This window comes from Eleutherodactylus coqui, chromosome 9, assembly GCF_035609145.1.
Source record: "Eleutherodactylus coqui strain aEleCoq1 chromosome 9, aEleCoq1.hap1, whole genome shotgun sequence".
In the NCBI taxonomy this organism is placed as follows: domain Eukaryota; kingdom Metazoa; phylum Chordata; class Amphibia; order Anura; family Eleutherodactylidae; genus Eleutherodactylus; species Eleutherodactylus coqui.
In genome coordinates this window covers 60,211,810-60,226,955 of record NC_089845.1, presented here as the reverse complement: position 1 = coordinate 60,226,955, position 15,146 = coordinate 60,211,810, and the positions used below count along the sequence as shown (strand labels likewise).

Below are 15,146 nucleotides of genomic sequence, written 5' to 3'. Positions count from 1 at the left end.
CTCTGCAGATAGGTGAGGGCATGTAAGGGGTTAAATGGCTGAGGTTGGAGGTAGCACAAATGGCTTGAAAAGAATTGTTTAATGCCAGCCTCACAAGGGCGTATTGTCATTGTGCGTTGCACGTAATTTTCCTGTGCGCAACACACGATGCCAACAGCCCATTGTTTTGTATTGTGCTATTTACACTGCATGTATAATGTGCAAAATAAATCGTATTATACACGCCAAGAAAGTGTATAGGGGTTGGAGGCACGCAGATAGTACACGACATTGCGTATTTGCTGCATGCTCAGGCACCAGAGATACACGCGTGGCACGCTAGTACACAACTAATGAAAATGGGTAATAACTACTTGTTGCTACAATAAAGAAAACATGTAGCAACAGCCACAAAGCATTCACCGTACAGGAGCCTATAGAGGTGGCTGTATTTGGGATCCTTACGCTGTCTGTGTATTTCATGGACATCATATGGTCCCAAAATAGTGGCTTCCGTGTTCTGTCTGATTTTTTTATTATTTTTTATTTTTGTGTCTGAATTCTCAGACAGAACTCCGCATGAAATAAGCCCTTAGGGTAAAGAATATACAGGACACGAACACTAAACTAATGGTTAGGCTACGATGAAGCGAACCCAACCCTTATGTCATCATTGTAAGATGGTCGTTATAAAGTGACTTTGGTATTTTCTTTCCTATTAACCAAAAGCATTTTTTTCTGCTTTGTTCTCCCTTGAATGCTCTTAGAGGTGGAATCTAGAGCAGATTCCTGTTCGGCTGCACCCTACTAAGATTTGCTATTGTCTTACAAAGTCCTTCCTTAGAGGGGTTTTCTCTGTTCCACCAAGCACATGTCATTTTGGTTCCTTTCATTTGGAGGATGGGCATAAATCTTTGTGGTAAGGTCAATAGATGACATCTCTTGTTCGGGATATGCCATGACAGGCTTTGGCTGTTTCTAGCTACTGTCTGGAAATATTTAGCAAAAAAGAAATGGAAAAAAAGATTGCCCATAGAAAGCCGGTAATCTATGACACAGACGAGCATTACTCCTTGTTAGATTCTATTACACCAGTCATGTGTTTGAAGTTCTACTACCTTGTAACTATCAGGACTGAGAGATCTGTTTCTAACATTATTTCCATCCTTCATATAACAGTCTCTCTTTTTATGCAACTCCTTTTTTCCAAAGGGTTTGTACCGACAACTCACAGTTGTTTCTATTAAATATGCAGTATATAACATATTTTGCACCATTTATTAGTTGAAAGCTTTGATATCAGACTGCAGGACAGACGGGTATATAACAAAAAATACAAAGCCATTAAATATACTCTGAATAAAGTAATTTTCCTTAGTCACAGATGTTGTCTGCCGGGGTAGACAGTGTTGAAAGTCCCCATTTAATCAAGGCGGGAGCTGCAGATCATGAAGCGCATGATGAATGAGGAACATATGAAACAGATAAAGACGTTGAATTCTTGAGTCACAATTAAGGCATACTACATTCCACGTCTCCAAGAAAAAAAAAAAATAATGTATCAAATTTTAGACAAGTTATTATCCTATTTTGAGGAAGCCCCCATAAGAATTGAAGGTTTGTTGGCTCCACAAACCTACCTTGTTCCCTATGAGGATATTGTCTGCATATTTCCATTCCAGTGCCTGAAATACATAAATCTCCGTCAAGGGATAGAAAAAAGTATCTAGTCAGCTTTATGCCTTTGTAGCTGTAAAATGTATTGCCTGGCAGGCTCCCTAGGCAGGGAGGGGGTTAAACAACGAGGGGTAGCGACCCTAGATGTATGGTTGTATACTCATAGTGCACAGGATGGGTCTTTTACAATGTTTCGGCTTTTTCAGCAGCTGAAAGTGTCAAATATTTACATTGCTCAAATTGATCTTCCTGCATTCCACATGTGGGCCCATGTAACTTATGCAAACACGCATCGTAAGTCAGGACATGTGGCTATAAGTGAGGAAGAGTTTCTTCCCAGCATGCATTTCTTCTTATATACACATAATGGACATATAACAGGTTAAACCTAGTTAAGAAAAGATGTTCCAGAATTATTTCATGGGGAATACCAGTATTTACTAAAACAGACCTTTTAGAAGAGCTGAAGGGACCTCTTTAAATAGTTTGATATTGGTACCAGCATATACCATATGACAATAGTGATTAAACACATTTGTCTATTTCATGATGTCATCTGTAGTTCCTCATATAGACTAATTCACTATTTTGACTATCACACTGTAGTTTTGTGATCCATTTGATGTAAGTGCTGGGAAGAACCTCAGTGATTGCGTTACAACTAGAGATGAGCGAACCTACTCGACCACGCCCCTTTTTCGCCCGAGCACCGCGATTTTTGAGTACTTCCGCACTCGGGTGAAAAGATTCGGGGGGCGCCGTGGGTGATTGGGGGGTTGCAGCGGGGAGTGGGGGGCAGAGGGAGAGAGGGCTCCCCCCTGTTTCCCGCTGCTACCCCCAGCTCCGCCATGCCTCCCCCCGCCCCCCGGCGCCCCCCAAATCTTTTCACCTGAGTACGGAAGTACTCGAAAATCGCGGTGCTCGATCGAGTAATTACTCGAAACGAGTATATTCGCTCATCTCTAGTTACAACAGATCCATAGTACTCCATTCACCGGACAGAGGCCATTGTGGCCGATATCTGTCAGGTATATCATTTCTGTTGTCCTTAGATACCATAATAGTCTGTGGGTAATGGATGCCACTACACAGTATCCGTCACAAGTATCTAATTCACGGTTATGTTATGAGCTTTTTAGTATGCAACTGTTAAATAGATGCCTTTATAGCCTGTGGATGACAAATGCTTTAAGCAGAAGCCATTATTGCAATGTGAAAAGAGTCTCAGACAGCTACTTGTATTAAAGGGAATCTGTCGGCTCGAACATCTTGTCCAAACTGCCGGCATCGTGTTATAGAGCAAGAGGAGAGGAGCAGATGGATATATAGTTTTATGGGGAAAGAGTCAGTAGAAACTTGTGTTTTATTCATTTATACCATTGCTCATTCTGAGCTGAACAGTCCAATGGGCGGAGCTATCAGTGACTGACAGCTGTGTATGACTACAGGGAAGGCAGCCAATCACTGATAGGACCGCCCCTTGGACTGTTCAGTTCACAACAAGCAGAGGTTTAGATGAATACAATACATGTTAGCGCTCGTACACACGGGCATAAGCAATTCTCAGTTGCTTAATATGCCACGTATTTCCACAGACACAATCGGCTTATGCCCGTGTGAACCGGCCCTCATATGGAATCTTTCCTCATAAACCCATCTATCCATCTGCTCGGCTCCTCCTGCTCTATAACACGATGCCTGCAGTTTGACAGCATTTTCAAGCGACAGACTCCCTTTAAGCTTCTGAAGTCTGGACCCTCATAGCTGACTGTCGAATTCTGTACCCCGCAGGGGGGACACCAGAGCCCGGCACCCAGTAATCTCTTTACAGTTATTTAATCCACATCAAGTAAGAGCTCCAGTTCACAAAGTTATAAAAGTTACACATTTTAGATCAGATACCAGCACATATGTTAAAAACAAGAAATAACCAATATCTTATCGGTTGCATAAGATCAGCTGACATATGTAAACTTCCTTTTATAGAAGTCCACATTCTTGAAGACATTTACTTTTGTACGTGGGAGATAATACAGTAAGACGGAAATAGGAACATGTAACATATAGGGGGAAATGTAACCACCAGTGAGAATCCCAACTATGCTGCGAGCCGTGTGTTACACCGGGGGACGCCACTAACAGCTCAGGGGTACTTATACTACTCCGGGAGGTTTACATCAGCCACCATAGGGAGCAGATGCCGTTCTGTCATGTCTCACAAGCATATTCGATTGGCATTGAGAGAAGTTTGTGGGCATCTGGGTCTGTACATTAATCCAATGGAAAATCACTGATAAAAGAGAGGTGCGCTAAACCTTTATATGAATAAAGTAAGTAACATCAGTTTTTAATATAAGACCTATGTCTGTTTCGCAGTGGATAGCAATTATCCGAATGCAGACAGTAACATATACAATAGAAATGATGGCCTGTTTAGTTGAAATACATGACATAAGTAATTTCAGAAATATCTGAACACCTTTCAGAGGGGGGAAAATATAAGGGTGTGATAATGTGTGTGGAAATATCTATCTATCTATCTATCTATCTATCTATCTATCGTATATATATATATATATATATATATATATATATATATATATATATATATATAGTTTTAATAATTTTCATTTACGTGATTAAGCGGTTTGAATACATGTTTTTTAAAGTTTACACATATGTTTTGAACATAATTATAAAACACCAATACAAAGGATGTATACCTGTCCATGGCAGTCCCATTGAAATTCTGAAATCTGGTAGTTTGTACTGTGGTCACTATGTCTAGTAGTAGTCTGACACTTCCTGTTCTGTAGATAACGCAGCTATAAGTTAGAATAATTGTTTCCATAGGAGGTGCTATTATCTCACATACAATATATTGCATAATACATGGTTGCCTTTAGTGGACAAGTACCGATGTCGTTAAGGAGTTGTCCAAGACAAAATCATGAAATAGAAAAGTTTCCCTTTAATACTTAACATCAAACTTCTGCTCCCCTGCTGCGTGTTCCTGGTCCCATCAGGGCTGCGGATGGACGAGGCCCCAGGTACATTTTGTATTGAGGTAACAACATAAGCCATTATTTCACTACGGACACACAGGGCTCCCTCACATGTACGTATGCAGTGTATTTACGTGACTGAACTGTGCGTATTCCCTGCGTATTGCATGTTTTTATCAGCATGTAAATACGCAGTGATCACTGTGTATTTATTGCGCTAAAAAAGCAGTATGGCCCCGTTGATTTCCTGTGTAAATATCCATGTATCATATTAACTGCGTATTTTTAACACTCCCATAGACAAGCATAGGATATTTCTTTCATGCACATGAAATACGCCTGTTCGCATACCCCAATGCAAGTCTGTGGGATTTATGCTGTCCGTATTACACACGTAGCAAATAAGTATCTACACTAATGGGGGCGAAATGCAGGTGCTGGGATGTGACTACTGCTGAACTTCTGCTGTTAGTACATTGCAGTTTTTGCTTATTTTACCATTTTTAACAGGTTCATGATAAAACCTTTAAATCTAATTTCTCTATATATATCAATTTGGGTCACACTGCTGAAAAGGTTATCTGTAGCAGTTCGCATGTCCAAGTTCATATTCCATGGACTGGAAGCCAAAACTTTGTTCACTGTGCCCACTGTTAGAAAAACGTTAGTCTGTCCTGAAAATAGCATACGTAAGAGTAGTGTGACCAGTGCATTGAGGCAGACATTCACTACTGTCAACATTGTATCTATTCCCAAGATTACATTGCTGGTTTAGTGCTTTCCAAAAGAAAACACAAAATCTTTGCAGATACACTTATTTTTCATATATGCACCATTTCTCAGTTCTCACTCCCTAAATATCCCATCCCCACCCTCCGTTTACTACTTGATGCTGCTGTGTTCAGTGTTCCAGCATGCATCGGTCCTTCTCCCTATTCTCTAATTTGTTTGCTGGGTCTCCTTGTCTTTAGAAAAGGCCGTTGTGTTTCTCTCTTTGCTCTGCATTCACTAAGCACTGTTACAGCTGCAATTGGATCAGGGAGGGTATCATTTCTCCTTAAGGAGAGCACCTAGAAGGTGTGTGAGGAGATTTATATGGGTAATATGCAAATAAGGAAGATGGAACAATACCTCTGCAACGCCACCTATTGGAAGGCAGAATTTCTGCAAGTCAATGTCAGACTCTTTATACAAGCCTTATAACAATGACTGGGAATTGAAAACCAAGCCAGAATCCATGCACAGACAACTGTTTCAGGTTTTTGTCCCTCATTGGTGTGCAGTAGGTTTCTGGCTTGGCTAGTGAGAGGCCTATGATGTGAGTCAGGAAGGGTATGAGCATGCATGAGAAATCCATTAAGAACACCATCGAAAAAATGAACTAAGCATTCTGGATCATGGGAGGGTACATCTTTAAATTCTACTCACATAACCAAGGTCCAAGATGCTGGTAGGAAATATCATTTCTCCCATTGTGTAGGCCAATCCTCAGTGCCGTCCACTTTACTGTATACATGCAGAGATTAGAATTAAAGAACTGGATTCCAAAAGTATATAAAGAAACTATATAGTAAGTGTCTGAGGGCATCATTGTGTATGTTTTCAATACAAAGCAGGATACCTGGGGCTTTTGCAAAAACTGACAATTTTGGGATAACCCCTTTAAGATGCTACTTGATGAAGGGAGCCCATAACCACACTTCTTATGACCGTATTATAGATAAATATGTGGTTATAGTTAGTATCTTCCATAGGTGTATCTAAGGTAATATCGGTGTGCCAACTTCACCTGTGGTACACATGAGTCTGCCCCTTTTAAGGTTTTTTATTCCTATTCTACCATTAGTTCAGCTGCAGATTAGATCTCGCTCGATAAGGGATGCTTCAGATCTGTTACATTTTTGTTTTCTAGGAAAGTACTAGCAGTGATGAGATTGAGTGGAATGGGTTCTATACAGATTTGGATCACACAGGTTTCCACTGTTTTGATTGCAATATGTTTCCTGTTCCCATTCACTGTTTCCATCTGACATCAGTAACTTTTGCTCTTGCCTGCTGAAAGCTAATGCAAGATAGAAACGTGAGCTATTTTGTTAATCTAACTTTTTAAGTAAACTTCCTTCTATAATGAAAGTCCATCAACATAGTTGTTTGTAGCATTCTCTTAGATAGATTGATACGTCACTGGGGTCAAAGACTACGCAATGGAGTCAGCTCTCTGTTTTGTTTGAAAAATGGGCCATGACCTTACTTCCTCCCGCTACATTTTAATGCTCTCATGCATTTTTACTATATTTTTTTTCATTTTATACAGTAATATATATTCTCGTTCATATTTAAAAAAAATAAAAAAATATATATATATATAGCTAGAGAGAGAGATAAATATAAACAGCCATCTCTAAAAATATACAATATGTCTCATGCAAAGGTGAGGGTAATGAATGTCTTTCTTTTTGCTAAAACTTGCCAGCATGTTGAGAGACTTCCTATATGTCTTACCTATATGTTACATTAAGTCCAGAGCTGATGTACATTACAACTAGAGATGAGCGAACGTGCTCGTTTAGAGCAATTACTCGATCGAGCATCGTTTTTTTTCGAGTAACTGCCTAATCGGGCGAAAAGATTCGGGGAACGCCAGGGGTGAGCGGGGGGTTGTGGGGGGGAGTGGGGGGGGGGGAGAGAGTGCTCCCCTCTGCTACCCCTCGCTCCACCCCGGCGCCCCCCGAATCTTTTCGCCCGAGTAGGCAGTTAATCGAAAAAAGCGATGCTCGATCGAGTAATTGTCCTAAATGAGCATGTTCACTCATCTCTAAATACAGCCAACCCCACACTTCTATGTGCCTTTCGATTAAAGGGGTTGCCCAGGGAGCAAAATCCTTATCAAGACATGTGACATTAAAAACTTCAATTTCCAGCCAACTTCCGAGTCTAGGTTACAGGGTTTGGACCCTCTCTGTTCCCCTGACATCATCACAAGGGGTTGTATGTTTGGCTCATTTTAATAATTACGCCAGTCCCCTTCTATATCTCTGATACAGAAGGGGGCTGGATTAGTTATTAAGTCAAACCTGGCTATTAAGATAAGTCTAACAGCCTGCCCCATGCAGTGGCATGACCCATGCCATAACCGGGCTGCAAGTGGAGGCCCCGATACTGTAGGTTTGGGTAAGGATTTTGCCTCCCATTGAAGGACTCATGCACATGACAGAGCCTGCACAGCAGTGCACTGGGGTTGTATGGCTCTGTATCATGCACTCACGTACCTGTATTCTGTTTTATAGGCTCTGTTGGATTAGTATGTACCGTACAAGGATATGCTTCCATCATAAAGCATCTGATAGAACATCCCCAAATTTCTATTTAGTTGGATTTGTAAGACGTCCATATGTGACGTGCTTCATTGGATACTGAATATATAGGAGTATTCTTCCCTAGAAGCATTGGTTCTAGATGTGAAGAGACAATTGCTGTACATTGTGCAAAGGGCTCTGTCTTGTGTAGGGACCCTAATTCCGATCATGCATAGCAATAAACAATTTATACATAAATTACCCAAAATCAGCAGAGTAACGACTGATCACTCAGTGTCTGACTGTGATCAATGTTGTAAAGAATCTGTTGCATCCTATCAAAGACTTTGTATAAACATTTGTATGACAGTAATCCGATATTCAGAAAATCACAGCGTGCAAACCCAGCTTCAACTATTGCCAAAATGCGGGCTCTACAATCTCTGAAACAACCATTCAGCCTGTGTTATAGCTGACATGCGGCATGCTCTTCCTTAACGGCGGCTGAAACTTTTTGCCACCAAAAATGCTGATAATAAAGAATACTATGGGGATCACTGATCATCATTCATCGTGACCACCAGAGGCGTAACTTGAAGCTTCTGGGCCCAATGCAAAATCTGTAACACGGCCCCCAACTATAATGCTTTATTCATAGTACTGGGCTCCCTATGTGGAGAAGAGAGGCCTTATGGGACCCTTAAGGCTCTGGGCCTGTATGCAACTGCATCCCCTGCACCCCCTATAGTTACACCAGTGGTGACCACTATGTATATAGGTTAATTACCTTCCAGGCATTTTGCCCATTTACACTTCACATGTAAATTTGGATCCTGTAAGTTATGTAAGAAATGGAGTGAAGAATTATGTGGCCTGGAAGGAGGAACAAAAGATAAAAGTTATGCTTAATATGATGAAAAGTTATACTATCCTCTAATATACTTGATGTATCAGTTGCTTTTAAGATCTGTTTTCACAGGGATTGCTTTGTAATAAGCTGAGCATCTCCATGTCTAGAGCAGGAATAGGACTGACTTTTATCCATTGGAAGTAACAATGAAAATTTCAATTGAGTGATTGCAAGCGGTGATCTTGAAAACTATGAGGAAATGATACAAAAAGAAAATTGGAAAGTTGAAAAACATTTTATTGTATAAAGAATAACTTTTATTAGCTGAAACGGCAGTATTTTCTTTAAAGAGTACCTGCACTTTTAGAAAACTTTTGACATGTCGTAGAGATATGTCAAAAGTATTGATCTGTGGGGGTCCTGCTGCTGAGACCCCGCTGATAGCTAGAATGAGGGGGCATAGCGCTCGGGTGAGCGCCGCAGATCTCTCATTCTACAGGCTGCCTTCAGCTGCTGGAAGCAGACAAAAACGAGTGAACATAGCCGTGGGGGCACAGCACTCGGGTGAATGCTGCAGATCCCTCATTCTAGTGATCCCCCACTGATCCATGCTTTTGAAATGTCTCTATGGCATAACAAAAGTGAGCTAAAAGTGCAGCTATTCTTTACAGTGACCCTCTGGTCTTGGGACAAAGTTCTGTTCTGGGACCGGAGGGGGTAGAGGATATATTGCCTACATTTATTCTTTTCTGCTGTCCGTTCAATCCCCCGGTACTGGTCACGGTTTTTGGCCGTATAAGATTGCTGCTGCCATTTTCATTTTAACATATGCACACTACCTGCTCTGATTGGGCAGTGCTGATCACATGATTAGCTAAGGCTAATCAACGAACAGATATGTAGCCTAACACTACCAAAGCTCTGTGAGGATTAGGTAGTTTGAAGACTGCATTAGCCATCTTGGGAAGCTGAAAAAGTTACCCGAACCATCAGATTTGAGGGACAGCAGAGAAAAACAAGTGCAGGTAATATACCCCCACCGGTCTTGAGGCAGAATATTGACCGAAAACCAGAGGGTTGCTTTAAAAAGATTAGTGAAGATCACAGAGAAAACTCTGCAAGTTGCATAGTACAGGGCTGGACATATCTCACAGGTCGAGTAGCTAATGCATATGGAAATTTGCTGCTGATGCCTAAGGTTTAGGGTTGCTTTCTTCTAATGTTTATGTAAAATTTTCTTAGCAGACTCTTACCGTCTACAGTAATTTGACTACCTCAGCATAGTAGATCTCTCTAAAGGCCCAATTACATGGAACGATGATCGCTCAAAAGTCGCTCAAACGACAATTTGAGTGACAGTTTTGATTGATCATCTTTGCATAACTCTGGATAGCTAATTAGCTACGTAAGAGTTAATGCAGGCGGATACCGCCGCAATAGCTCAAAGAACGAAGCAGCTGTTTTGTATATGCAGACAGCTGCATTGTTCTCGGGGGTTTCAGCTGGTGTTCCGCTGAGAACTGCCAGCGGGATACCAACTGAAATAATATTACCAGCGTTGCCCACTGAGAAAACCAGCATGTGGCTCTGATAAGACTCATTGTTGATTTCTAGCTTGATGGAAATCACTGATGAACGAATAGTACACAATGGCCGCGTGTTTAGACCCACTGATTATCTTTTGAGCGAATTTTGAGCGATAATGGTTGTGTCTAAATGGCTCTTTAGAGTCCTTTTACATAGGACTATCTGTCGGTCATAGATGCCCAACATGCCATCCAAGCAATGATTTTTCCTGTGTAAAGGGGTCCTTACTTTCTTTGTTTAGATCTTTTCTTTTTCTTGACTTTTATGACTAGCATTGTGTTTTGTAGCAGTGTGTTGGCTCTTCACACAACTTTCACCTCTTCTAACCAGATAGATAAATGCTTCCTGTTAATATAGTATTTCTCCATCTCTGCTTACTTATTTATTAATACTCACGCTCGGAGGACAATTACATGCAGTTAGATTCATGGAAAGGGAAGCAATGTACACATAATTTCCACTGATATAAGGAGTCCAGGATCAAGAGTAACATCAGCGGCTGTTCATCTTCATGAAGGGGAAAGAGGTTTTGGCCACTTCACAGGCTTCTAGACCTATTGATGAAATTCTAAATGTAAGATAGTGAAAGATGGACTGCTAATCATGGTCTCTAAAGTAATAGTGCCAAATTCCTGTGGTGTGGGATAATACACTTTGTGTTAATATTTAATAGCTGTACTTTTCCATTACAGCCCCTCTCTGCCTGCCCTTGATTGGCATCTGCCATCACAGTCAGGACCTTATGAACTTCGCATTGACGTGCAGCCCAAATCTCATCACAGAGCTCATTATGAGACGGAAGGAAGTCGCGGGGCGGTGAAGGCATCTACCGGTGGACATCCCATTGTGCAGGTAACCACATTATAGAAGGCATTATTTATCCTGGCATCTAATCAGAAATGTTCAGCACAATTCACAATAATGTGTAGTAGGTGACAATACATTATTTCCCAGAGGCATTAGAAATGCTTACATTGTTTAGAATTTAGTGGCCTTACAAGAACTTTTGCATTACTAGGGATTTTTGTCTCATTTTTAAATTGATAAATTCTTCCTAATCAGAACCCAGAGGGACATTCTGCATGTTCTAGTGGTCAAAAAAGGGGTGGGCTTAACCTATAGATCCGTGGCCACTAAGGGTGTAGCACACAGAGTTACTAAAGTACTAAATGGGGACGCCCTGATTTTTTCTCAACTGATGATCTTGAGAGAAAGAAGAATCCGTTATGTTGAATTTCAACGCTCAACCCTTTTATCGCCACCAGAGCCGTCTGCGTGTGGCTTTGTCCACTGCCCTATGTAAAACACATGTATGTTTCCCATAACTGAGTGTTCACATGTCTGAGGGAGCTGGGAGAAATAGTAGTTCAGCTGACAATCATTGAAGGTGTATGGATACCTTAGAACCAAGACTGATCTAAACACCCTCTAAATTAGTCACATTGTGTTATAGCAATATAGTTGATTTCCTCCAAGGAACCAGCCTGCCAGTGATAAACTAGGATTAGGTAGGATTTGTAAGGGGGTTACAATATTCTTGGAGGTATTTTACCAATTAACGAATCTTCTATAGACAGGGCCAGACTGTATATCAGTAAATGTAAAGCATAGATAGGAGGGCATCTGTCTGTCTTGTGCAATGAGGTCCAGCGCAGTGTACTCTGTGCCATAGTGAAGGCATGTTCTTGTACGGTACAGCGAGCTGCCATGACAGTCAATCTATTAGCATATTGAATGCATCTGTGCTGCAACAAAGTTTATTCTGGGTCCAACTATAAGTTAGGGTAAAGTGCACAGAACGCAGTCTTGTCCTGTCCTATAACATTACGTGTACCCGACTATCCCCCACAAATAAACACCCGGTATTTTGTTCCTGGCATGTCTTCTACATGGAGTGACCGATCAGTATTAGTACTTACCGTCAGAGGAAACTGTTGCACATATTCGCCGTATTCACCCACCATTTCACTCAAGTAGTAGAGTTGAGCGTATATTGTAATCTAGTTTACACCTTCCATCATTCTTATTATTCTCCTCTCCTACAAGATATAGATGTATTTTCCTTTTAATAAAAACATAATGAATGTATCCTATACCGTGCAACTAAAAAACAAATCCTTTTTTCTGCGTGGGCTGGAAATACAAATTGCATCTAACACATTCTTTGAGGTTTGAACATGAAGAACAGGAAATGTTTTGAGTTAGAACCTGTTAAAATATATATATCAACATATATATCTGTCCAAACACAGATGAGAGGAGTCTGACAGCGGGCTTAGCATCAATGTAACATATTTGTTTCTGATAGGCAGGCCAAAATGACACAATCATACAAACATTTGCCAAGACCTGTAGACGGCATGTAAATTATACAACCTTCTTATGTATGAAATGCAAAAGGAGAACTAGATGTAAATGCCTGATTTGATTAGTATATGCAATAAAGACAATCGCGAGAAATCCAAAGCCTGTTTAGAAGGCATTGCTGAACTCCAGCTTTTCCGGGCAGGAAGGGATTGAAGACATTTCTTTAGAGAATGATGATCAGTTTTTTAACACCTGGGAAATTGTTTTAAAAATGTTGGACAAAAAATGATATCACATATCTGCCCAAATAGTATATATATATATATTCTTTATTTTTCCATTATGGTACAAGGAAAGGGGTTACAATAAAAGTAAGGTGAAATCAAAGGGTAATCACATCGAAAAACAATCAATCTTGAACAGAACAGAACTAGTACTTTTTACTGCAACATTTTATTCTTATTGTATCAGTTTTGTATATAGTATCGTCTACCGTCTAGGCAGGAAAACGAGCTTTACACAACTACTGCTCTGTGTTATACCATAATTATACCTCAGGGTCAAGGAGAAAGTTTAATTATAACTCATTTGAAAGGAGGCGAATATTTTTGTAGCTGTGAATCAGAAGGAAGTGGAGGTAGAGTTAGAGTAGTGGAGTGAAAGAAAACCTTCCAAATTAGTGTCAGTTCCTCCATGCTTTCATTATCCATTACCTACAATTTATGTATGGGTAATGCACAAATTGCTGGCTCCGTACCCCACCCATGTTTCCTTGGCACTCACGCCTGCACACTTTTAACTGAAAAAGCCTGTGTCTATTGTCCATGTGTTTCTAAAATGTATCAGAGGTGCAAAAAAAGACATTAACACACATCTGTGAGCCAGGATGCAATTATTATATGTAATGAAGCCAGGCAAACATACCACAAAGCAGACATTTTATAGCTCAATCATAAACGGCTGGCACTTTTTAGCAGCAACTCCACACAGGTTATTGCAATATGCACATGGCCGGCACTTGCCAAATAATACATTCACACATATTCAGCGGGAAAAAGATTACATTCCAGTCAATGATTTCATCAGCTGTAAGTAGTAGGTTTGATTGTTGGGTTCAGGCCAGTTGTCTTTCTGGATTTCATCCTCATTTACTTCTATGTACATTAACACATTGGGTATTCCAGGTGGTAGAGCTCTTCAGTTTCATTGTCATTCAGATGGGTCTCTGCTTCGTGGTGTGAAGTTCTTTGGAATCAGTTATATCATGTCTGGAACTGAAAGTGTCATGAATGTCATAGAAGTGATACTGTGAGAGCAAATTGTTTCTCATTACACATACTATTACATCACACGGATGTCATGCATTGTCTTATGGAAACCTTTTTTTTCTCTATGGGGCTAGTTGGTTTTAGGTTTATTTTATTTTTTGCTCTTTTGGATTTCATGAAAAGTAATTTATGTTGAAATCCCATAAAATAGAGCACAGGGAACAGCATGTGAAGTTCTTGCCTGATGCTTCAACTTTTCATGTAGTTTTGCATATTTTGCAAATGTTGCAACTTATTATGTACAGATGAATATGCCGTGCTCGCCACATTCATAACATTGCTAAAACTGTAGACTATGACAGTTTAAGGCATCCAGAAGATGTTATTAAAGGGAGTCTGGCAGCTTAAACTTGCTGTCGAAACAGACAGCATCATGTTATAGAGCAGGAGGAGCTGAAGATGGATTTTTGGGGAAATATTCAGTAGAACTTGTATTTTATTCATTTATATCTCTGCTCATTGTGAGCTGAACAGTCCAATAGGCGGAGCTATGAGTGATTGACAGCTACCCCTGCATGTACAGTCAGACACTGATAGCTCCGCCCATTAGACTCCAGCTCACAATGAGCAGAGATATAAATGGATAAAATACAAGTTCTACTGACTATTTCCCCATAAAGCTATATATCCATCTGCTCCGCTCCTCCTGCTCTATAACATCATGGACAGCAGGTTCGAGCCAATAGACTGCCTTTAAAAGACTCTTGATATGCTATATTTTAATGTATCTGATTAAATGTTGCAAATTTGATAACTTAGAATCAATATGATATTACAATATATTCTCTTAAAAGTATCGGATCGTATAGCTCTTCGATTAGACATCTTTTACATTGTTATCATCCCACTGAGCCATTTTTCAAGAAATGAGTCTAAATGGTTGACTGTCTCTGAAGACTCTGTCTTTTGAGTTTAGGCCCGCAGCTCCAGAGACAGACCATGTTCACTGTTGTTACTCTCAGTTGGCCAGTGACTATGGAGGGTTCGTAGCTGGAGGAACTGCTAAATTATACATTCATAAAGTTGACTCATACCATAACGACAAAAACATAAGAAGTTCTCATAGACATTAATTACCAAAGGTTTGGCGGAAGGATGTCCCATGGCCCAGATACAT

At 40.4% G+C, this 15,146-nt stretch overlaps 1 protein-coding gene across 5 annotated transcripts in view; it reads left to right on the top strand.

The window, feature by feature from the left end:
* NFATC1 (nuclear factor of activated T cells 1) overlaps positions 1–15,146 on the top strand; it is a 174,390-nt gene that overhangs the window by 25,068 nt on the left and 134,176 nt on the right. For all 5 annotated transcript variants that reach the window (XM_066579459.1, XM_066579461.1, XM_066579463.1 and 2 more), the window contains exon 3: positions 11,087–11,246. In XM_066579459.1, the coding sequence (XP_066435556.1) occupies positions 11,087–11,246 (160 nt within the window). The remainder of the gene's footprint in view (positions 1–11,086; positions 11,247–15,146) is intronic.